The 25851-nt window shown below is 41.7% G+C and overlaps 1 protein-coding gene across 2 annotated transcripts in view; it reads right to left on the bottom strand.

Moving 5' to 3' along the window:
* LOC307018883 (contactin-associated protein-like 2) overlaps positions 1-22607 on the bottom strand; it is a 103138-nt gene extending 80531 nt beyond the window's left edge. The window contains exons 1-4 of one of the 2 annotated variants that reach the window (XM_079649371.1): positions 22224-22607; positions 15503-15613; positions 11410-11603; positions 8207-8354 (exon numbers count right to left, since the gene is read on the bottom strand). In XM_079649371.1, the coding sequence (XP_079505497.1) occupies positions 8207-8354; positions 11410-11603; positions 15503-15613; positions 22224-22290 (520 nt within the window). In that variant the 5' untranslated portion in view covers positions 22291-22607. The remainder of the gene's footprint in view (positions 1-8206; positions 8355-11409; positions 11604-15502; positions 15614-22223) is intronic. The other variant, XM_079649370.1, reaches the window with a different exon arrangement.
* Positions 22608-25851: the final 3244 nt, after the last annotated feature.

Below are 25851 nucleotides of genomic sequence, written 5' to 3'. Positions count from 1 at the left end.
CTCGTTGCTTTGGAACAGCCCTCAATATGGCGGACCCTCCGCGTGAACGCGCAAACGGGGGGGTAGGGTGTAGGGGGCGGTTTGGGAATGGACATCGTCACTGCTCAGAGAAGTGCACTTCTCCCAGACCACGTTGATCAGATTATATTGCTGAACAAAAATCTGAAGAGAATGTAGATGCAGTTATGTAGAGAGGAGCCTTTCTGTTTAGTGTTTTTGGCTTAAATGTTACTCCTTTAAACTTGAATTATTGGCAGGTACATTTTACATTAAATGTTGTTCTTAGTGATTTGGATGATTGGCTACCTCATATTCTGTGTTAAGCTAAACATGCTGTAAAAGAATCTGTTCAGAACAGGCCACCTGCTGCACCTTTTAATTCTCCATTGTCCATTGTGATACTGCACTTTATGTACTTACGTTTCAAAGGCTTGTAAGCTACAGTTGGCACTGTTTCAATAAATGAAACAAATTTTCTCACCACATCTTTTGAGTCATTTTGTCCAGCATTTGCAAGCTGTAGACTCTCTGTCTAGTCAGAGCCATATATTGTATAATTGATGCTTTCAGTTTTCAGTTGAATTAATTCAATCCAAGTCAATGGAACACTGACGAAGATGTCACCAAAATCACACTGTCCCTTTAAAATCTTTCAGAAAATGATGTAAGTGTATCGAATGATATCGAATCGTACCGAATTGTATCGTTGGCTGAATATCGTGATATATATTGTATCGTGAGTTGAATATCGTGTATCGTATCGTATCGTGAGATTAGTGTATCGCTACAGCCCTACAGAATACTCTGTTACAGTAAAAGTCCTGCATTCAAAATGTTCCTCAAGTAAAAGTAGAAAAGTATTATCATTAAAATATAGTTAAAGTAGCGACTGTAAAAGTAGTCATTGTGCAGATTGGTCCATTTCAGAATAATATATATGATATGTTTTATAATGATTGATCATGAAAGTGTTCTCAAAGCTGGTAAAGGTGCAGCTAGTTTGAATGACTTTGTATACTGCAGGGTAGCTTGTGGATTTACTCCAGGTGGAACTAAAGTCTGATTTAACACTTGATTATATTTCACATCATTCATCCACATCAGTAAAGTAACTAAAGGTATTAAATGCATGTAGTAAAAGTACACCATTTACCTCTGAATTGTAGAGGAGTAGAAGTACAAAGTAGCAAAACATTGAAATACTTAAGTAAAGTACAAGTATCTCAAAATGGTACCCAAGTATAGTACTTGTTGAGTTTATGAACTTAGTTACTTTACACCAGTGGCTATACAGATTGAAAGACTAAGCCTTGCACAGAGGCATGAAAATGCTTTTTCAAAATGCTCAACAGTGCTGCCAAAATTATAAACTGACTGCTACACAATTAAAATAAATGCTTTTATATATTTCTATGGGACTTTCGATGTGACTCGATGTGACTTTTCGATGTGACTCTTTAGCGTTTCTGTTATTATTACAACTGCTGCTTTAGTTGTTCTGACTGCTAAAATCATCTGTTATTCCTAAATTTAAAGCCGATTTTCCGTGGGGTGGTCGGGGGGCTTGAATTCTTGTCACCTTTTTCATACCTGATGAGTTTGCATCCCTGCTGTCTACCTGACTGTCTGTCTGTTTTTGTAATTTGTCTCTTCATCTGTTAATTCCCCTTTTCTTTATTTCTTTCTCTCTTTAGGTGAAGTTAAATCTGTCTTCAAAGAGAAGACAGAGGCGGAGATCAAGGGCTACATACGCCAGAAACTCTCCAACTCTGCGAAGATCCTCAAAAGGAAAACATTTTTAAAAAATCAAATTTGTTCGGCCACGTTAGGCCATTCTTTTTTTTCATGCAATATTGTATGTTCGGTAGTATAAATAAAAAAATGTAATACATGTAAATACATGTTGAATCCATGTATTATTTGTATTTGCTTCAGTCCATTATTTTTATTTGATATAGCCTACCATTGTACAATCTGTCAAAAATACCATGGTACATGTACCATGGTAAATATACCATGGTACTATGGTAAAATGTCTTATGGGAGCACACACACACACACAATGGCAGATGCAAGTATCAGCGAGAGCAGCAGCGCATTTACAACTTGGAGATATAACCACTATTTTCAATTTGTGGGGATAAAGGACGCAAAATATTACGGTAAAATGTAAACTGTGTGCAGGACAGAAAGCATTGTCCACATTGAATAACAGCAATGCCAATCTCCTGAAGCACCTAACTAATGTACATGGGGCTATAAAACTAGTCGCCAAAGACCCCATCGTCTCAAACACCGGCAGTGACCCAGATGGAGCAACACCATCTAAACAGCCAAAAAACGATTTTTTTGTCACCCAGAGTCAACTAAATAGATTGATTGCCAGGTATGTTGTTGAGGACATGCTGCCCATCGCAACGCTCGAGTCTGTTGCCTTCAGAGAACTAGTCAGCAAAAAACAACACAAAAACTTGCATTTTTATTGTTATTATTTTTAAAGTAAAGTAACTTGTTACTAGTTACTTTTATAATTTAGTAACTAATAAAGTAACTTGTTACTTTTTTGAGAGCATTAACTACAACTATTACTAGTTACTTTTTTTAAGTAACTTGCCCAACACTGCCTAAGACACACACTTTCTGTCAGGGTGGGTAACGGTAGGGGAAACACTGTATGTACAACTTTGTGAATCCTAAATGATCCACGAAATAAGGAATAGTAATCCATAGGGATGTAACAATACCAAAAACTCACGGTACGATAATATCGCGATAAAACGTCCACGGTACGATACTTATCGCGATATTGAAAAATAAAATAAAAATATTTTTTTTTTAATTAAATTTTCTCCATTAAATAATCAATCTGATTTGTACAGCATTTTAGTAGGATAGTAGTATTTTAAAGTGTCAACAATATAATAATCAGACCCTGCAATAGAATAAATCAAGTTTCACTTTAGTTTTTCAAGTAACTCAACTCTAACTCACTAAGTCACTCACTCAACATCATCAAGGTTATCTTTTAGGGATATGAGCATGTCCACATTTCCAGGTAGAAGCTGGGATGTTTGGGCGTTTACAATATCCCCTGCTGTGGAAAAAACTCTCTTGCTTGGTACTTATGTTGCTGGGACAGAGAGATATGCTTTGGCCATGGGTGACAGCATTGTCTCTCCACCACTTCAAAAACAATACCGTTTTTGCCAAGAAGTTGAGGCTTATTGACAGGGCGAGATATAAATATACTGTTGGTACTTGTCAATGTCTCTAGGTATGTACATGTAGCCCTGTAAATACGATGTCCTTTTGTGTTATCTGTTGTTTTATGTTCATGTTGTAACCTACTTGCTGCCATGTTGGACAGGTCTCCCTTGAAAAAGAGATTGAAGATCTCAATGGGACCATCTGGTTGAATAAAGTTGTTTTTTTTGTATTATTATTTTTAAAAAGATTATTTAAAGTTTTTTTTAACCGCGGTAGATTTTGTCAGTCTCACGACGGTATTGAAACATTTATTTACCATGATATCGCGATATTCGATATATCGTTACATCCCTAGTAATCCAACATTATTCATACAATCATCCCAAATCTAATCAACATTAAATAGTGTGAATGCTGTGCCACAGCATTCCACTATAGTTCTTTGAATCTTTAACCCCCTTCTTCTTATTAGTGGAATGCTGTGCCACAGCACTCCACTATAGTAGAATAAAGAATCTTTATTAGTGTGAATGCTATACATAGCATTCCACTATAGTTCTTTGAATACTATTTATAGCATTCCACTATAGTTCTTCAAATCAGAATCAGAATCCCTTTATTAGTCCCACAGAGGGGAAATTTGCATCTTTACAGCAGGAAAGAGCCACAGACAGCTTAATATTACATATGTTAAAAAAAAGTACTAAGTTATGATATAATAACAAATATTATACAAAAATAAAAGTAAAAAATAAAAATACTTTTCAAAATACAAATCCTGTAACAGTTCTTAGGATTTAGCAGCCAGATATATATTATGGCATATGTATATAATAATGTATATCTTGCACATATAGCACATATTGCAAATATAGTTTGATGGTATTTAACAGCAGCAAGTTACACAATTTACAAAATACAAAATGCAAAAAACACAGTGTGTGTGTGTGTGGGGGGGGGGGGGGGGTCTACTAGGGGCTGTGCTGGTTGTACAGTCTGACCGCTGCAGGAGCTGCACAGTGAGGACAGGGTGTCCTGGAGGGGGTGGGACACATTGTCCAGCAGGGAGGACAGCTTGGCTGCCATTCTCCTGTCTCCCACCACCTCCACGGTGTCCAGAGGACTCCCCAGGACAGAGCTGGCCTTCCTTACCAGTCTGTTCAGTCTCTTCCTGTCAGCAGCCGAGATGCTGCTGCCCCAGCAGGCCACACCATAGTTGCATGCCCTCTCCGTGAGCAATACATGCCTGAGCTGGAACTCCGATGGCTCGGGTGTTGCCCTCTGGGTGAATGTGGCGTTCCTGCCCAAGGTGCTTCCACTTGCCCACTCCAATCGGCCCATCCAGCTGGCACGCTTTAACGTCCTACAGGAGAGCTGCACGCCCGAGTTGCTGTGCCCTGTGCGTGCCCTAAAAGCGTATGTCGATGCTACGGCCCATATACGGCAGTCAGAGCATCTCTTCGTTTGCCATGGCGGCACTAGGAAGGGCTGTGCTCTCTCCAAGCAGCGGCTGTCCCACTGGGTTTTCGATACAATCGCACATGAGTATGGGGCCAGTGGCCGCCCCCTGCCATTAGGGGTGAGATGCCACTCTACAAGGAGCGTCTCAACGTCTTGGGCCGCCCTGAGAGGAGCGCCCCTGGAGACCATCTGTGCCGCGGCGTCTTGGGCGTTCTACCGGGTCAATGTCGCCACCCCCCATCCTTTGGGCGTGGTCATGTTGCCAAGCTCCGCTGCCTCCAGCTAGGTGAATATTTGGTTTCTTCATGACATGGTTGGTATAAGTCATCCAGTGCTAAAGCACCGGCTCTGGCAGTCAGTAGGGACGAAATGGAACGATAGTTACGTCTGTAACTACGGTTCTATGAGTCCCGGATGACCGCCAGAGTTTCCTGTCACTCAGAATCCTTGTGTGCTCGCGAGAAGATTCTGGGAACAGATCCTCTGATGACACCAGCTGATATAGCCGGTGTCACGTGGGTCACAGGTGACTTTGTTGTTATTGGTACTCGTACGGTGCATGCACGCCATGGACATATCCAGTGCTAAAGCACCGCCTCTGGCGGTCATCCAGGACTCATATAACCGTAGTTACAGACGGAACTATTGTGTTGCTGGGCAGATTGAAAGCTTTGATCTCTGGGCTCACACAGGTGTTATGATTATTTGTTATGATTAGGTGCTCAGCACAGAAACAAACACTGACAAACATACTGGACTTTAACAGACTGTCTCAGCCTATTATTTTCTGTCTGATGGAGACTTCTGACTTCAACAGGTTCCACATATTTTATACATTATTGGTGACGTATGGTTTTAGTCAAAACGTTTGCAGTCAAAATATTTTGCTGCTTTCCCAAGCCTTTTTACTTTCTTTTCTCTTCTTAGTATTAATTAATTCACTACTACTTACATCTGATATTTAACTCCTTCAGCTTATTTTCAGCTGCAGAAACCATTCAACTATTACATTATTCAGCTATTTCAGGACATCAACATGTTGTTTTATACCTTTTTTAAACCTTTTCTTTTAAATATTAAGCTTCTTCACTATTTTTCCTACTCTTCCAGTTTAACATTTCACTTTCAAGTTTTCAACAAAGTAATTGCAATGCATTTGAGCTGTAACCATTTAGATTCAAATAATTTCACTTTTATGCATTTCTCCGCTAAGTTCAGCAACACACTTACTTGTTTTTTGTAGTTAAAAGCAGCTACAGAGACCATCCAACTAATAAAATATTCAGCTTTTTCAGCTAAATTCAGTCACAAATGTGCACAGTTTACAGCTTTCGCAAGCATTTTCAGCAGGAAATGCATTTTCTAGTTATGAATAGCTATTCCCAAAAGGATAGTGTTGTTTGTTGTGTGTTGAGGTGTGTGTGCATCACTTTAATTCAAATAAACCACAGTGGTAATGAGGGAACATGTGTGGCTCATTGATGTGTTTTCCTATACTCTTTGTGCAACAGTAAAGCAAGCTCTACAGCGCAGAGGAACAGATCAGGCATAGGATCAAATGTGGCCCCCTTCGTTTCTCATACACTGCAGGAGCTATTCTAACCGGTAGGCTGTGGAGTACTGTCAAATGATATAAATCAATACAAAAATGATAATGCTGGAAATAAACAAAACTATTTATTTTTTATTTCTCAATGTTACCAATACATTTAAAATTACGTTGGAAAATTACCACACCAATTACTTCAGGGAAAGATAACATTTTGTGTTCTTGTTCTTGGATGCAGTGACACAAATTGAAAATGGTTTTGAAACAAAAAATGATGCAGGAGACAGTACTACCACAAATAAAAGCTCCAAAGTGTCTGATGAGGAAATAAATACTACTTCCCTGATGGCTCCCACAGGATTGTTGACGTGTTGACTAACTCAGTGAGGGACCGCTGGCAAGTTGCTGCCGCGCCTCCACCGTTGTCTGTCGATTGTTTCGTGTCGTTTCATCTCAATCTATTGAATGTTGTCTTGTGCAACTGGACTCCAAACCCGTCTGTTACAAACCCGCCTGTCCCATCTAACATTGTGACGATTAATTTAGTCGTTTGACAGTCCGTACAACGTACGTGCTTGTGCTACTGTGCTGTCATTCGGTGGCTTGAAGCTAGCCGCGCCGATACACGGCTCACCGTATTGGACTACTTGGGCCCTTTTGTGCTGGGCTCTCTTTCACCGGATAGTCTGATCTGGTGCGCCATGCAAAGCACACCTGTTCGGATCTGTCCGCTGCCATTCTGCCAGCTCTCCTGGGTGCAAATCTCCGCTTGTGGATTGCTGCCAACACGGAGGCCGCCCCACACAGGTTAGCCACTACCGGCTAACCTGTCACTCGTCTTCAGCGCCGTATGTCTGGTTTCTCCGCCTCGAGAGAAAACCTGCTGCTACAACCAACACGACTACTCCTCCGCCTCAGCAGTGCAGGTTTTGCAGGGCTTGCTGTGTTGCACCGTGAAAACATTAAAGTCATTGCTGTCACACACCCATCATCATTATTTCCATCTACAGACCACCGAAGCCCTCTGCTGTTTTTCTCACTGAATTTTCATCACTACTGACATCTGTAATGTACTGTTATCCTCTTGATGACCCATCCAATGTTTTTGCAAATGATTTCTTCTCACTCCTGGACTGCCTCGATATCACACAACATGTCAACCTCCCAACACATAACAAAGGTCACATACTGGACTTACTCTACTGCACTGGCATCACTCCCACTAACCTTGCTGTCATTGAATTCCCCATTTCTGACCATAAAGCTGTAATTTTTGATATCCATGCCCCCCTTTCCAAAGAACAACGGTCCATCACCTTCAGAAACATTAAACATATTAACCCCACAGATCTCACCACTCTGATTAATTCTTACCCCAATCCTCCCACCCTGCTGACCTGGTGAATCACTGTAATAACTGTCTCTCCTCTTCCACCCACATTCTCACTCAACTACATTGGCTTCCTGTACGCTACCGTATTAAATACAAAAACCTTCTACTTACATATAAAGCTCTCCACAACCTTGCCCCCATCTACATCACCAACCTTCTTCAGCAGTACACCCCCTCCCGCACCCTCTGCTCTTTCTCCGTAGGACTTCTCACCATCCCAAGCTCTCGCCACAAAACCATGGGTGCTCGAGCTTTCAGCTGCTCGGCTCCCAGACTCTGGAACTCCCTGCCATTACATATCGGACAGTCTGATTCCATAAAAATATTCAAAACCCAACTCAAAACCCACCTGTTCAGACTGGCATTCTCATTATAAACTGTACCCTGTGTCCTTTTGTGTCATTTTGTAGTCCATTTCCTGTTGTTTGTCTTGTTTTACCCCGGCTGATATTTAATTAATTCCACTGTTTTAATTTCCCCTATATTACCCTATGCCCTGTAAGGTGTCCTTGGGTGCTATGAAAGGGACCCCCCAAAAATGTATTATTATTATTTATAAAACCCTGAGCACGAGGATTCCCTCTGTTGTCACTCACAGTATGAGCAGCCGTAGAGCTCCAGGCGCAGTCCGATGCGTCCCTCCCTGCTCCAGCTCACTGGGATGAAGCGGATGTAGCGAGCCAGAATGGCGTGCTGCAGCTCGTGGCGAACAGACGATTCACTGTCCATATTTCCCTCAAACATCTGAAACAAAAACATGCAAAACAATTCTGTCAAAAAGGAAGCTACAGTTCTAATTATTGTCATCAGACAGAGCGGTGGCAAGCTCATTCATGGACAGTGAAGTGCTTATAGCAGTGTTTCTCAAACTTTTTCATACCAAGGACGGACCACTTAACCAATAAAAAAACACTCGCGGACCACCTAACTCCCCAAAAGCAATAGGCCTGCTTACCACTCCAACAGTATATAAAAAATGACAGCCTAATAATGACAGCTTAACCTTCTCTATATCGCCTCGTTCACAATCAACAATACAAATACAACTACAGATTATATAAGCATTTAGTTCAAATGCAATTTAAAATGCTCAGGTTTTAAACCTCTTATGAAATGTAGACTACATTTATTACGGAGTTTATGTCTGAGCCAACAGACTCACAGATCGTTGGCTACTGAGAGACATGCAAAATACACTGCATGTAGTATCATACAAACCTCCGTAAAAAAAATACAGTAAAACTATGGTCGCAGGCCCAAGTTTAACTCTCTGAGGTCTAAGCCATTTTTTCACATGTTAGGCTGGCCTGGGCTGGGCTTTTTTTGTAAAAATGCTACTAAAATATGAACCTTGGTGACCATCGGGCTGGCCTGCAAGGTCTGCCTACATAACAAAAATAAAAAACAGTTTATGCAGCCCCAACAACAGCCTCTGATCATCAACAGATTTCATGCAATGCTTCCTTGCGTGCATATTAGATAATAATTTCTAACTCCTAACACATGTTAATCTATTTCCAGCATGGATAAATGTTCATAAAAGACTTCCATTGTTTGTTTTATACGCTTCATGAAATCAAAAAAAAAAAACACATTGTTTTTCTAGAACAGATTACAAATCGCCTGAAAATGGTTCAAACAAGTGGCAACATGTGGGGCGAAGGTGTTGCGCTGTGCTATATCATGCAATCGAAACTTAAGCTCGCTCCATTGCGGAGATATTCCTGCGAGAGTGCGGAAAAACTTAAATCTATTTATTTATTTCAAATGTGAAATTTTGACAATATACTCAAGGACCACTAGGGGGCGCTCACGGACCACCAGTGGTCACTTTGAGAAGCACTGGCTTTTAGTAAAGTCATAGCCCAACTTGAGTCAAATTTGGGATTTGATACAAAGGGAGAGACAAAATGTCCATTAGTTTGTAATTACAGACATATTATAAAGCCTGACTATTGTAAAAATATGGTGTTTAAAACAGTTATGTAATTTGCATTAGCTTAATGCAAATGTGCAGTTTGCTTTGCAATCATTGAATTAGCAGTAGCTACTGTATCGTTTTTTGTCACAAATTGTATATTTTCATTTTTACGTTGGTTTCCTGCTTTACTTTGAAAGGTGTTCACCCCCTGTCTCATGTCTGTATTTGCTTCCTGTCTCTGTGTTTTCCCTCCTGTCTCATTGTGTTCACCTGTTGCCCCTGTGTTTCACCTCCCCTCTCCAGCTGTGTCTTGTCTTGTTATTACCCTTTTGTATTTAGTCTTTCTTTCCCTTGCGTTCCTTGTCAGTTAGTCATCGTTTGTCCTGTGGTTTGGATGTCTTGTTCTGGATTTCCCTGGTCTGCCCTCCTGTTCTAGTTTTGTTTGTTACTTTTCCTTTTGTTCCACCTAGCCTGCTCCTGCCGTTTTTTGTGTGGAACCATCTTTTCATTTAATAAAAGCTCGCCTTTCGTTTACTTTCTCATACCTGCCCCCCTGTTTGTACTGATTTTGGGTCGACACTCTGGCCAATCCCTGGCAGTTTTTATGTACATTTCTTTTAATTCTATGCATTTCCTACTTGCGTTATAACCAGTGTTGGGACTAACTAAGAGGGTACACTAAACTTAACTCCAAAGAAGGAAAATATGAAGTTACAAAAATACTTTTAAAACGGCTCTGTGTCTGCTCTCCTGAGACCAGTGTTGGGACTAACGCGTTACTGTAACGCAGCTAACTCTTGCGGTAACTAATAACGTTACTAGTTACTTATTCCCATTAAGTAACGCCGTTATAGTTACTGTGATTTAAATGGGTGCGTTACTGCGTTACATTATGTGATCCAACTGAACCGAATCTCCCTGCGGATGTAACTTACAGGCGAATACAGCAATGTCCTCTCACAGTACCATGGAAAAGTGAAAGTGACCAGAGAGGAGTGATGATTGGTTAACCGCGGGGTAACATTTCAGGGTAAGCCAATCAGAGACAGAGTTGGGCGGGTCTTGCCTTATGGGGAAAATACACAGACACACAAACACTTGCTAACACACACACATACACGGCAACGCCCACCACCAGCACACACACACACACAATGGCAGATGCAAGTATCAGCGAGAGCAGCAGCGCATTTACAAGTTGGAGATATAACCACTATTTTCAATTTGTGGGGATAAAGGACGCAACAAATATTACGGTCAAATGTAAACTGTGTGCAGGACAGAAAGCATTGTCCACATCGAATAACAGCAATGCCAATCTCCTGAAGCACCTAAGTAATGTACATGGGGCTATAAAACTAGTCGCCAAAGACCCCACCGTCTCAACCACCGGCAGTGACTGTCAAAATGTCTAAACATATATTTTGTGTTTTATTGTTCCACTACATTTCATAATGATAATTGCTACAATGATGGGGAGTTGTCTTTTCTCTTACTGTGCCACAGAACAACACAAACACTTCTATTTTTTTTGTTATTATTTTTAAAGTAAAGTAAAGTAACTTGTTACTAGTTACTTTTATAATTTAGTAACTAATAAAGTAACTAGTAACTTTTTGAGAGCAGTAACTATAACTATTACTAGTTACTTTTTACAAGTAACTTGCCCAAGACTGGTTATAACTATTATTGTAGGAAAGATGTGAAATTACATCTGAAGAGTTTTTCGGTTTATGTATTCAAAGAGTCACTGTCACTGCAGAGACGTAGCTGCACTGAGTTCAGCAGTATGTAAATTACATATTTGGGCAATTAGTGCCACAAATTTCCTCAATTGGTTAAGAGTAAAGTTTAGATGAGATGACATATGATTCTTACCCAGATGTTTCCATCCTGTAGATAAGGCCTCCAGTTTTTCTGTGTGTCACTGTAAAGTAGCCGATATTTGCTGGTCCAATCAGAGCTACTGTAGCGACCCTGTGTCGCTACGGAAACCACCTGCTTCCTTGAACCCAGGTCTACCTGTAACCATTGATAACGGTCTTTATCCAGGGGGGCCCAGCCTCCAGCACCTAGTGGTGTGGGTAGGGTAAAAAAATAAATGGGGAAAAGGAAGAAGAGCACAATTATGGATTTGAGCGTTATAAACACAATTATAGGAAGTTTCCTGTCAGTGAAGGCAGAGTTGCTAAGGTACTCAGAATCAGAATCAGAAACGGGTTTATTACCAGGTAGGTTCACACGTACGAGGAATTTTACTGTTGTGGTGCACACATAAAAAGAAAAAAACACTAATTTAAAAATGAACACAGATAGCTAACTATATTAAGAACACTTTAATACAAATATAGTAAGATAGCAATAAAATAAAGCAGTAATTTACATTGAAATAGAATGCAATAAATTATATAATATAAAATATGTGCTGTAGGCAATATTGTCAACATTGTGTGCATTAATGAAATGCATAGTCTATGATGTGGCTGAGGTAAAGTGTCAGTGGGGGGGGGGGGGGGGGGGGGCGCGATCCTTGTTGATGAGGCCGGGAGGGGAAGAAACTGTTCAGATGGAGAGAGGTTTTGGTCATTATGGAGCGCAGCCTTCTGCCAGAGGGGAGGGGGGTGAACAGTTTGTGTCCAGGGTGAGAGGGGTCGGCCACTATCTTCCCTGCCCGCCTCAGGGTCCTGGAGGCATGCAGGTCATGGAGGGATGGCAGATTGCAGCCGATCACTTTCTCTGCAGAGCGGATGACACGCTGCAGCTTGCCCTTATCCTTGGCTGTGGATGCAGTGTACCAGATGGTGATAGGGGAGGTGAGGATGGACTCCATGATGGAGGTGTAGAAGTTCACCATCATCGTCTTTGGCAGGTTGAATTTCTTCAGCTGCCTCAGGAAGAACATCCTCTCCTGTGCTTTTCGGATGAGGGAGCAGATGTTCTGCTCCCATTTGAGGTCCTGGGCGATGATGGTGCCCAGGAAGCGGAAAGACTCCACAGCAGTTACTGGGGAGTCACACAGAGTGATGGGGGTGGGTGGGGCTGCGTTTTTCCTAAAGTCCACAAGCATCTCCACTGTCTTGAGAGCGTTGAGCTCCAGGTGGTTGTCCCTGCACCAGGTCACCAGATGGTCCATCTCCCACCTGTAGGCAGACTCGTCCCCACCAGAGATGAGTCCGATGAGCGTGGTGTCGTCTGAACTTCAGGAGCTTGACAGACTGGTGACTGGAGGTGCAGCTGTTGGTGTACAGGGAGAAGAGCAGAGGGGAAAGAACGCAGCCTTGAGGGGAACCAATGCTGATGGCCTGGAGATCAGAGACGTGTTTCCCCAGCCTCACATGCTGCTTCCTGTCAGGCAGGAAGTCTGTGATCCACCTGCAGGTGGAGTCGGGCATGTGCAGCTGGGAGAGCTTGTCCTGCAGCAGAGCCGGGATGTTGGTGTTGAAGGCAGAGCTGAAGTCCACAGGAAAACAGGATCCTGGCGTAGGTACCTGCTGTGTCCAGGTGCTGGAGGAGGAAGTGAAGGGCCATGTTGACAGCATCGTCCACAGACCTGTTGGCTCTGTAGGCGAACTGCAGGGGGTCCAGGAGTTGGTCTGTGATGGATTTGATGTGGGACAGGACAAGGCGCTCAAAGGACTTCATAACCACATAGGTCAGGGCGACGGGTCTGTAGTAATTTAATCCTGTGATCCTTGTTTTGAGGTTTCGAAGCATGCTGGGACGTGGCATGTCTCCAGTGAGGTGTTGAAGATGTCTATAAACACCAGAGACAGCTGATCAGCACAGTGCTTCAGGGTGGAGGGGGAGACATTATCTGGGCCAGTAGCTTTTCTGGTACTGAGTTTTTTGAAACGTTTATTTACATGGGCAGTGGTCTGGGAAAAGCGGGACACTGTAGGGGAGGGGGGCATGGAGGTGTGAGACTGGAGCTGTTGGGAGCTGTCACGGGGGATGGTGGGGTCAGGACTAAACTCTTCAAAGCGACAGAAAAACTGATTCAGGTAGTTTGCAAGGCGTTGGTCGTTCATGGAGAGTGAGGCTTTTGGCTTGTAGTTAGTGACCTGCCTGAGCCCAAGCCAGACAGAGCCAGAACTGTTATTGCTCAGGTTAAGCGTGCCCCTTCCAACGTAAGCGTGAAGTATTGGTTCTTGCCGGGCAGCCGAGTGGGGCCAGCTAAGAACCGGAGCTTAATCAGGCTCTAGCTCGGAACCGGCCCTGGAACCGGTTTGGTGGAAAAGGGGCATATGTCACAATATTTAGCATGTGGCCCCAACCGCTGTGGCCCATTCAGTTTGTGGGCAGCCCTCTGGAAATACAGACACATTAGTATCTGAGTATATCTGTTAAAATGTGTGTATTCAACAACACTCTAGTTAGGTAACTTGCAAGGTAATTTGTGAAGCGTCAGATAAGTTTGAAAAAATGTATCTATGGCGAACACACATTTAAGGTACTGCCAGATCGCACCAGAATGCCGCACTGGTATTTTTTTTCAGAGGAAAATGTATATTTGTAGTAGGCCTACGCATAAGGCCCCGTACCAATGCCAAGTGTTTGCATGCTCAAATTCCCTGTTCATCACCAGGGCACTACAGTGTCATTAGTTGAAGGTATCCTAGTTTAACTTTTGGAACACAGCAGCACGCACCTAGTGCAGATTGAGTAAGATTTAACATGAGGAAGACACTGTTAAATCGACACAAATAAAATAATAATGAAAGTGATTTGGTAAAAAGTTTGAATAAGGCGAACTGGCACTGTTTTATATATAATTATTGTGTATCGTCTACTGTGGATAATCACATATTTGTGACACAACAGCATTTGCAGAGTCAGTGGTAAACAACCACAGAGACAATATGTACTTTTGTTAAATAAAAAGCTTGCGAGCGCATAGCCGCTCGTTTAATCTGCGCGCAAGGGTCATTTCATGCTTGTGTAAAAGCACATTTTCCGCTCGTGAGTAGCTTGTTTTGCGCGCTAGAATATTGACCCAAATCTGACTCCATACTATGGCTCTGCTGCAGCAATTTCATGAAATGATTAGTGAGCTTTTTATACTATGAAGCAGCTGTGTGCCGTAGGTACTGAAATAATCTGCATTGTCAATTCTGTCCGGAGAGTGTTAATTAACAGCGGTTACATAACCTTTCAAACGAGCAAAAACTGTGTGCGTGAACGCATGCATGCGTCATAGGTGCGCTCCAGTACAAATAGCACTACACCCCTGAATGCATATTTTGTAATCTCCACATATAACAACACTTTATGATTTTTGAAGCGTACATGCAATCGCCAAAAGTAAAGAGCTAATGTAGGCTATAAAGAAACTACATCACGGTCACATGTCTGCCTTCACCACCCCTAAGCTAAAGGCGGCTAATGTTCAGAGTAATTACATTTAGTAGTTTCATTTAATCAGCATGATATCAACTGCTGTTTGTATGATGTATTTTATGCCGTAGAACACCAGACTTTAAATCTCTTTAGCTTGTGTTAAGAGATCTTATGACAGTCCTCTAACCACACACATGCTCACAACACCATTGACTACCAGACGAGGGAACACGAAATGGCAAATTGCTAAATAATTTCCTTGTTTTAGGAACCATTCGTACACCACTCTATTATATCATGTTTAATCTGAAAGGGAATATTTGAGCTTGTAGCAGCTAATGTCTAAAGGCATGTACTGCTGAAAGCTAAAACCTCCTCAGTGGGTGAAGAAGATGAACCCTGACTTGGTGGAAGTGGATCCTCCCTCTCTACTTACAAAGTGTTGTTATTTTCAAAACATAATGGAAAAAATCCATCACAATTCTTCAGTACTATTCCACGCAACAACTACTAGTATGCAGGATTAAATGTATCATCAGTATATTAACAGACAAAATCTAGAGTATGACCCTATGTACACACACTATAGTAAGAAGGACACAGCAGCAGCTCCCATTACAGAAGCATACAGTACCTTGTTTCCGATTGAGTTTGGCGTAACCCGCTCCACATCCTTGGGTGTACACTGAGGAGCTGCTGAAGGAGCTGTAGGGCAGAGGAGTGGCCAGGCTGTTCTCACACTTTCCTGAACGACAGACAGAAAACAGACGCAATGTTTATCAGCAAATATGTCAGTCTGTATTGGCTGATTATCAGCTGTAAGCATGCCAACTAATAACTGTCAAAATAACAGAGACATAACACACCAATACATTTCTGATATGGATAGCATTTGTGAATCACATGTTTAAAGGTCTCCTATTATAGTACTATTTTTAGGCATATATTATAGGTCTCAGATATATACAAAACATGTCTATAAAGTATTTTGCTCAAAATGCCAAACAGATCACCCATTAGCCGCGTTCACACCGCGTACTTTGCAGTACTTTGCAGTACTTAGCAGTACTTAGTGCCGGCACTTAGTGCCCCAGGGCACTAAGTACCAATCGCGTTCACACTTTTCCCTGAGGGAAGATTACGCAAATTAGCCGCTTCGTCTTCTTCTGCTTTGGGTTTACTGGCAGGCTGCAAACAACTTCACGGTGTATACTGCCACCCGGAGTCCCCAGCAGGAAGTCCCCGGAGTTGGGGACTGGCTTCAGTAGAAGCTGTTGGGACTCCCAGCAGCTTCTACTGAAGCCTTCCGAGTATATCGCCAGAACGCCGACACCTCTTCATCACTACACCGCTCCCATGTTTTTTTTTGTGTTATTCTCTCTCCGTTGGTGCGGGGGGCTAATGCTAATGCTAATGCCACAAATAAAATGGCGGCTTCACAAAACTTTTCAGAGTTTTACGGGGCGTGGTTTGCAATTCGCCCAGCCAATCAGAACTGGGGTACTTTTTCCCCCCAGGATAATACCACCTCTCAGCAGGCACTAAAGATTGGGGTAAAAGTTCCCGGCACCAAGTACTCTTTCTGGTGTGAACGCAACACAAGGGGTACTAACGGAACTAAAGGGAAAAAGTACAGGGAAAAGTACTCCGGTGTGAACGCGGCTACAGTAGCATGCCTTATACCCCTCTATTTCAGCCCTGTTACTAAAGTGCTGATTCTGGGTCCGTAGCTTTAAAAAAAAAAAAAAACGCTGCCGTGATTAAACGCCGTATTATGTTCTAAACCACATCAAGCATTATTTTCTGAAACAGTATGGAGCTCAAACGGTTTACCACAGGGACTGTACATTTTACAACCCGCTTCTTTACACCTACTCTCTCCAGCACAGCGTTAGCTCTGAGTGTTAGCGATGCTTGCTAATGTAAACACAGACCATATTACTTCCAAAACATTTCACGCATTGTTTCTGATACAGCAACGTTTCTGATAGGGCCATGGGTGTAAAGCATATTATATATGCTATAAAAAATAGCATATATAATACCCCCAAACACACCACTGACGTCTCATTTCTGAAGAATCATTAGAATTTGAAGAATATTTGATCTTATTTTGTCATTTGAACAATATTGCCTCTCTTTTTCATGTATTCCTACTTTATTCAAACTATGTCAAGATGGCAGAGTAGTGTTGTTTGTTAGCTTTAACAGTTTGGAATAATCTTCCTTTTATCATATTTGTAAGCGTGGTCCTTATTGGAATTGTACTCCTTTTGTAATAAAATTCATAATTAGGATCAATTTGATGCAGGAGTTCAAATGTTAGATTTACAGGTTGTCAATGTTTGATACTGAAAGTATAAAATGCTCAATATAATTAATGTTATATATAATATAATATACAAATCGTTTTAATCATGCGTCCTCCATCGTTTTTAACACATTTACACACATTCAAGGCCCTGAGAATGATTGGGACATTTACATTAAACATGAATAATAGATTTATAACACACTGTACTAATTTGTTCCCATGAAATCCTCCATCAGTATAACATTATTTTAGAGAGAACAATATCATCGTAAAGGTGGGGTAGGTAATTAACTTCAGAAACACTTGTTATATTCCATGGAATGCTCTTAACATCCCGATAGCAATGAATACATTAAATGATTTGACAAAAAATACAAATATTTCCTCTGTGGAAGCTGTGGCGCTGTAAAAAGCCAGTCCACATTTCCAATATAACGTCATATCGGACGCAAATCTGGATCAGCTCCATTTTACCCCACTGTATTGATGTATAAAAGACATAAAAAAATGCATTTTGCATGATAGGAGACCTTTTAATGTTACAGCAATAATGTATGTCAGTCTATTTCAACAAACATATATGATGGCATTTAATAGCAGCAATAAGAGGGACTTTTGGAAACTTGTCAGTAACTATTAGCTTTTATCTGTGCTTATGTATTTGCTCATACGCTTTTAATGCAATCCACCTGCCAGCGACTGCAGATAAAAATTAACCTTAATGGCTAAATCTGCTACATTTACATAATGGATTCAAGTGCTCATTAAAATGATAAGAACATAAGAAGAAACAGCATTGCATCTATGCCCAACATCAATGTATTGTCATTTTATAAAGGCTGAATTAGAAAGAATACAGTATCATTAAGGTTATTTTAACCCTATTGCACTTATATGTTTTTCCCTAACAGTTTTTTTAAAGGCCAAACAACAATAACAACAAATACATGGAAACAGAACATTGATTTGGTTTTGTACAAGGCTGATCAGTTTGTTTCTTCTCCACGATGTCAAAAACAAAACCATAAATGTGTGTGTGTGTGTGTGTGTGTGTGTGTGGGTGTCTTTGTTCTCAACACATAACAGCTTTTTGGCGGGGGAGGGGTCACCTCAGTGTGTGTGTGTGTGTGTGTGTGTGTGTGTGTGTGTGTGTGTGTGTGTGTGTGTGTGTGTGTGTGTGTGTGTGTGTGTGTGTGTGTGTGTGTGTGTGTGTGTGTGTGTGTGTGTGTGTGTGACAGGTGTGGGGCATGGTAATGCCTTTCCTCATATGCATTACAAAACACCAAGCCAAGCATGTCTCAAGCTGTTTACAGGAAGAAGGGAGAGATTCTCAACAAAAAAATTGCATATATAATACCCCCAAACACACCACTGACGTCTCATTTCTGAAGAATCATTAGAGTTTGAAGAATATTTGATCTTATTTTGTCATTTGAACAATATTGCCTCTCTTTTTCATGTATTCCTACTTTATTCAAACTATGCCAAGATGGCAGAGTAGTGTTGTTTGTTACATTACATTACATTACATGTCACTTATTAGACGCTTTTATCCAAAGCGACTTACATACTCAATACTGTGGGCAATCCCCACAGGACCAATTTGGGGTGAAGTGTCTCAGGGACACAACGACATGCTGACTGCAGTGGGACTCAAACTTGCTACCCCCTGATTCGAAGTCCAGCACTCTGAGCCACAGCCGCCCCGTTAGCTTTAACAGTTTGGAGTAATCTTCCTTTTATCATATTTGTAAGTGTGGTCCTTATTGGAATTGTACTCCTTTTGTCATAAAATTCATAATTAGGATCAATTTGATGCAGGAGTTCAAAGGTTAGATTTACAGGGTATCAATGTTTGATACTGAAAGTATACAATGCTCAATATAATTAATTTGATATATAATATAAAAATCGTTTTAATCATGTGTCCATTGTTTTTCCACTATTTTCTCCGAGTGCAACGTATGAGGAAGCTGCCATCCTTAACCTCAACATGTTTAAAACATAAAAATAAAGAGGTTTATAAAGCTATTGTTTAATGTTTTAAGGAAGTGGCGCTCAGCCAATCTAAAAAGAGAAAGGTAGCGAAAACAGAGCATTTTATGACATTTTCTCTTACTGGACCTCTTTGAAATGCAATTGAATACCCCTGCATTATAGCAACAACAACAATAATAATAATAATAATAGCAATAATAATTGGGAGGGGGGGCGCGGCTGTGATTATGTTCTCTGAGGGGAGGCTCACCTTCCCACACTTTGGGAACCCCTGCTCTAGATGATAGGAAAGGAGGTTTCAAACTTCCTTTATAAACTCCTTTAGCTTAGGAACCACTGGACCTCCCTTTACGAAAGGAGAGGAGAAAATGCTGCCCCACAATGCCTTGCAGCCGCAGCATTTGCCGTCACACAACATTCGGCCGTTCACGGAAACAACCAATTATGACCGAGAAAGCATATCATGAAAGTTACGGTGCTTATTAAGCTTTTTAAAACGTATGTGGTAACTTGCCAAAGTGCTTTGTTTTGAACGTTCATCAGTATTATAATCAAAAAGAGAAACATGAACGTTACTTTTTACTGAAATGATCAAATAAAGTCAACATTTCACAGTCTTTACTGAGCTGTGTGGGGTTTGTTCAACTTTTAAAAGATGTTTGAATGGTGATATACACAGTGATAGATGTTAAGGACTAACGTTTATAATAAATACATTTGTATTGATTTTAAGATCTTTTCATAGTTCATACAATCATACGTATTGGGATCATTTGTATTAATATGGACCGGAGGGAGAGGGTGACGATGAGCATAAGTTTCACTTTCCTTTTTTATTTCAATTCCAACTTTGGTCATTAAGAATATGTTTCTCTGTTGTCCAGGTTCAAAAAGCATACCGCAACAGCGTCAGAGCACGGTGCAGAGTCTCTAGATGAGTTTACAGTAGTCCCTCGTTCTTTTTAAACATCCGCTGTATAGAAAACTGTAGTTTCCCCACAGCAGAAGACGCACACAATGACGTCCGCTGGTGCACAAGTCGGATAGTTAAAGTGCAGACAGAGGCCGTTTCTCAATCGCGAGGAAACTGGCTTCCAAGCCAATATTTCAAGGATATTACGTCATCGAGTGCCGCCGAAGGACTGTTCCAATCTCCAGCATACTTGGAATTCCATGTGTGATATGCTTTACACTGACTATAAGGCTATAATTTCTATTTTTGGTATTGTGGAGCACATATGAATGCATTGACCATTATGAGGGGCGAGGAGGGGGGGGTTCTGAATTATATGAAACAAATCACATTATTATGGGTGTCGTCAATAGTACAATTCTGTATGAGCCCTAATGTGTATGGGCTCAGAACAGTCTCATAATACCCACATGCACACAAGGATTCACACTTGTATTTCATGATCCGCAAAAGGATTCACACTTATTTCCGGATCCACACTGTTTTTCAATGCGCACACAAATGTGTTCCGTTTCATATACATGTAAATAAAATCCAAAGACAGAAAAAAGTTTTACATATGTATTTTTGATCCACACATATTTGTTTTCCGTTTAAATCCCCTGAACCTGCAAAAAACAAACCGCTTTCTGTACACGGATCGCTGTGCATTCCTGTGTGGGTTTTTTGAGACTCCCCTGACGGTCACCCAATTCGTACTTGTAATTTCTCTCATCTATAGCCAATCAGATGTCTCCTTCAGTCTAAGCCAATCACATGAGCGCGCCCCCACGAGGCTATAATTTATTGCGTTCATGACACTTCATATACGCATTTTGCGCAGTCCGGTCAGCTCGCTAAACAGAGGGCGGAGCTTCAGGTGATTCAGCTCCATGTCTCCGCCAGACTCAGCAGCTGATCTGATCTCTCTCTCGCGTCCGGTTACACTTCACTCGCGTTTATGTCCATATCGATCAGATGCAGCTCTCCTGATCGGCCTTTATAGAGAGCACCGATCAAACTATTTAGAGTGAATATCGGCCGATAATGACCGGAGGGGCTCCCCCCGTTGACAGTTCACTGTCTAGCACTGGCTTCGTAGTGCACTGATCGATTAGGCTAAGCTATCCTGTAGCTGCTCCCTCCACACTCACAACAACTTCATACAGACATAAATAAAGCAGCTGTATTCGCCTTACAGGAAACACACATTTAAAAAGGTTTTGCCTGCCGTTTTTGTGTACACACAAGCATTCATCAATGGTTCGGAAAGTGGCGCTGTACCCTAATAATATAAAGGCTTGTATTTGCGTGCATTTCCTGTTCGGAAAGTGGCAATGTACTGAGAGTGGTGGTGTCCTGAGATTAGCGCCTGCAGGCAGGCTCCATGGACCTGTCAGCTCCGGACGGCGCAAAATGCGTACATGAAGCGCTACGTCATGGGGGCGCTCATGTGATTGGCTTAGAATTGAGGAGACATCTGATTGGCTATAGATAGAAAAAATTACAAGTAAGAATCGGCTGATCGTAAGGGGAGTCTCAAAAAACCCACACACCAATGCACAGCGATCCGTGCACAGAAAGCGGTTTGTGTTTGCAGGTTCAGAGGTTTTAAACGGAAAACAAATATGTGTGGATCAAAAATACACATTTAAAACTTTTTTTTGTATTTGTATTTTATTTACATTTATATGAAACGGAACACATTTGTGTGTGCATTGAAAAACAAAAGTGTGAATCCTTTTGCGGATCATGAAATACAAGTGGGAATCCTTCTGTGCATGTGTGTATTATGAAAATGTTCTGAGCCCATAAATGTGTGCTGCTGCTGCTGCTTTGGCCCCAGGCTGAGTCCTTCCTGCTTAATCACTGCACTGCCCCGACAAGAGCGGCTACCAGACTAGCATGGTTGCTAGTGTGTGTGTGTGTGTGTGTGTGTGTGTGTGTGTGTGTGTGTGTGTGTGTGTGTGTGTGTGTGTGTGTGTGTGTGTGTGTGTGTGTGTGTGTGTGTGTGTGTGTGTGTGTGTGTGTGTGTGTGTGTGTGTGTGTGTGTGTGTGTGTGTGTGTGTGTGTGTGTGTGTGTGTACTTACTGTGGGATACTGTGGATGCTGCGCTGCAGGTGCTGATGATGGTCACCAGGACCGGCAGCAGATTCATGTTCTCGGTCCGCAGAGCAGAGCGGGATGGCCGGATCCAGAAGCTCTGTTGTTTCACCCCTCGAGACCTGTGCGCGAGATTCTGCTTTCTTTATTAGCAGTGAAGACAGAAAGCAATGGCTGCCCGCCGCCTGTGCTTTTGGTCTTGTCCTTCCTTTCTTTTCAACTCGCCTCAATGTAATTTATCGGGCTTTGATACACTATCTCCAGAACTATCTTGAGACCTGACGTCTGTAACGCATGTCGGGCATCGTGCTCCAGGTGCATCACCAGAAAGACGAACTGAGCTGAGCTGCCCTACTAATCAAACACCCCCACTTTTTGCTGCACTTAGTACGATCCAATACGTACAACAATACAGGCTCTCTGGGATGAGGAGGGGGCATGGATGTATTGGGAGGGGGGAAGGAGGGTCCGAAAGATGAAATTGAAACGACTACACTGCACACAAAGCAATGTCCTTAATATGCCTGTTTCAATAAAACGGATTAGAAATTGAATATGAATCTATTGTACGGTGGCCCTGAAGTGCAAAACACCACATCATTTCACAAAACACTACAGCAAATGCTGTGGTGTTTTGTGAAATGAGGTGGCGTTTTGTGAAATGCTGTATTGTTTTCTGAAATGCTATAGTGTTTTCTGAAATACTGTGGCGTTTAGTGAAATTCTGCGGCGTTTTCTGAAATGCTTTTGTGTTTTGTGAAATGCTGTGGCGTTTTGTGAAATCAGGCTAAACTAACCTGTAGCTGCTTCGTCCACACTCACAACGTCATACAGACATAAATAAAGCAGCGACTGTATTCGCAATGACACAGACAGGGAAGATTTATTTTTTACATTTTAAAGTAAAATGCTTCAATCTGGTGCACTTTGAGCTGAATTACCAGAGACTAGATCTAAGGGGTACAACTCTAAACACCCATATGGAAAAGATCGGTTTATATTTTAATAATCAAATAAGTATGTGGACATAACCAATAACCTAACATACCCAATAACAAATAAATGTAACTTATTTTATTTGTGTTGTAATTTATTTCTTATTTTACCTTAACATGTATTTATTTATGCATATTCTTTAATCTCTCCGGAGTTAAACAATATTTTTTGTTTACTGCCCGTATGCATTGGAATTATTTCAAACCTGTTTTTATTCATCCCAATAAGTTATAAAGGAGTGCCTTGGAAATATTTGTTTACATAAATTGTGATCAAACCGTTTAAGACCCACTGAGATAACATTCACAACTTAGTCCGCTTCTCTGGTGTGCACCAGACGACAGTTTGTTACATTGTTTCATTTTTCAGAAGGTTCGGTTTGCGTTCACACGGGCAAAATTCAAGCAGATTATAAACTTTAAACACAAGTCATGTGCACGGAAATGCTGTTCAACTATTGGTCAGACATTAAGGGGGTAAAAACGCAAATCCCGGCAATTTCTACCGGAGCCTCCACCATGGAGCCTCCGCCATGGAGCATCGGCAGGTTATTTTCATGCTGCTGTTACAGTAATCTGGAGATCATATCAAGAGCAACGGCGCATATGATTATATAATCAGACAACGTGCGATACAAAACATTATAACACATGAGAGACGTTCTGCAGTAAGGAGGGGCGTTTCACCGACGGCAGGTGGCTCTGACTTTTATGTATAAAGTTAGATAGTTGTTTTTACTTTACACGACACTGTTCAACCTGTTTTCAACATATCATTCTGCTTCACTCTTTCACTAAAGAAATGAAGACACCCGCGTTCTTGTGACACGTAAATACTACGCTTCCTATGTTTTGGTGCAGACTGCGTTCACACTAGCGATGAACCGCTCCAGAGTTCACTAGCAAGCGGTCCGAGACCACCTATTTTAGCGGACCAGAGTCCGGTTGTTTAGTTCACTTAAGAGGTCTCGGACTGCGTTCACACCGACCCAAATGAACCGCACCAAGCGGCTAAACGCACCAGGGTTCGATTCAACCGGATTATAAAAGGCTGGTGTGAATGCGCCCACTAAAGTGAACTATCTAAACACTCACTGAGCCTCTCAGTCTGTCAGGAGAGAGCCCTCCCTCCACATTATTGTAGAAAGAGCTTCTTTTATCCGTTAGCGCAACAGAAGCTAACAACAATCCCCGCCGGTACCGGTGCGCCCTGTGTCTCTCTCTCTCTTTCATCACTTACATTGCTCATCATACAGGGCAAATGGAAAATGTAACCGGGGTGAAAAGGGTGTTATCTTTACTTAATTATGAATGTTGTTACATCAAGGCTGACATTTTTTTTGAATTATATTTGTATTTTTCCATTTAATCTTGTGGACGTTCAGATTCCCTGTCCTCCATCAGGGGTTGCTGCAGCACCCTCAGCACCCCTACTTCCCATTGCCCTTTCCGTCCAATGTGAAATGCTGTAGCGTTTTCTGAAATGCTGTTGTGTTTTCTGAAATGCTGTAGCGTTCTCTGAAATGCTGTGGCGTTTTCTGAAATGCTGTGGTGTTTTCTGAAATGCTGTGGCGTTTTCTGAAATGCTGTAGTGTTTTCTGAAATGCTGTTGTGTTTTCTGAAATGCTGTTGTGTTTTGTGAAATGCTGTAGTGTTTTGTGAAATGCTTTAGTGTTTTGTGAAATGCTGTGGCGTTTTGTGAAATTCTGCAGCTTTTTGTGAAATGCTGTATTGTTTTGTGAAATGCTGTGGTGTTTTGTGAAATGCTGTTGTGTTTTTTGAAATGCTGTAGGGTTTTCTGAAATGCTTTAGTGTTTTGTGAAATGCTGTGGCGTTTTGTGAAATGCTGCGGCGTTTTCTGAAATGCTGTGGTGTTTTCTGAAATGCTGTAGTGTTTTCTGAAATGCTGTGGTGTCTTGCACCTCAGGGCCACCGTACCTTAAACATGCTATGTTATAGTTTGGCCCAATTTGCTATGTTTTTGTACTATCTACATACCTGATAAAAGGGGAGAATTATGACGAGTCAAAGTTAGGTTTCATTCTCCAGTACTTTACTCGAGTGAGGAAAGTGTCCCGAAACCCCCCACCTGCTGACTTTCACCTAGCTGGCTTTCACTTAGCTGGCTCTCTTCCTCTGGCACCAGGCTGTGCGGTTGAGGGTCAGGAGTAGTAAAGGGGGATGGAGGCAGTGTTTGCCGGGGGACATTGCTGGACGTCTCACTGTCAGTGATAAATGGGGTTAAAAAACCCATCACTGCCGTGAAACGCCAGGGTTTATATCCCCCTGACGACCCTGCCCCGCTTCTTTTAGCTTCTTTATCCCTAGCTTTCTCCTTCCTGAATCTGTACCTCAGTGACTTCCACCTTGTCCTACACAATTCCTCTAATGAAATGAAATCAAATTAAATAATAAACTTAATTTCTTGAATTACTTGAAGAATTTACAAAATGATTCCTCCCTGAATGAAAACCTTATCCCGTTATCACTGTCAATTGCATAAAAGGTTTTACATGTCACACTTTATATGATGAAAATGTATGACATTAATGTCTTTGGTGCTATTTTATGCAACATTCCATGCTGGCTAAATACTGTCTATGCCTGCAAGCTGTCCATTC

Source organism: Notothenia rossii, assembly GCF_949606895.1.
Source record: "Notothenia rossii genome assembly, chromosome: 9".
In the NCBI taxonomy this organism is placed as follows: Eukaryota; Metazoa; Chordata; class Actinopteri; order Perciformes; family Nototheniidae; genus Notothenia; species Notothenia rossii.
Note: the sequence above shows the minus strand (reverse complement) of the source record. Positions and strands in the feature narration are given on the sequence as shown.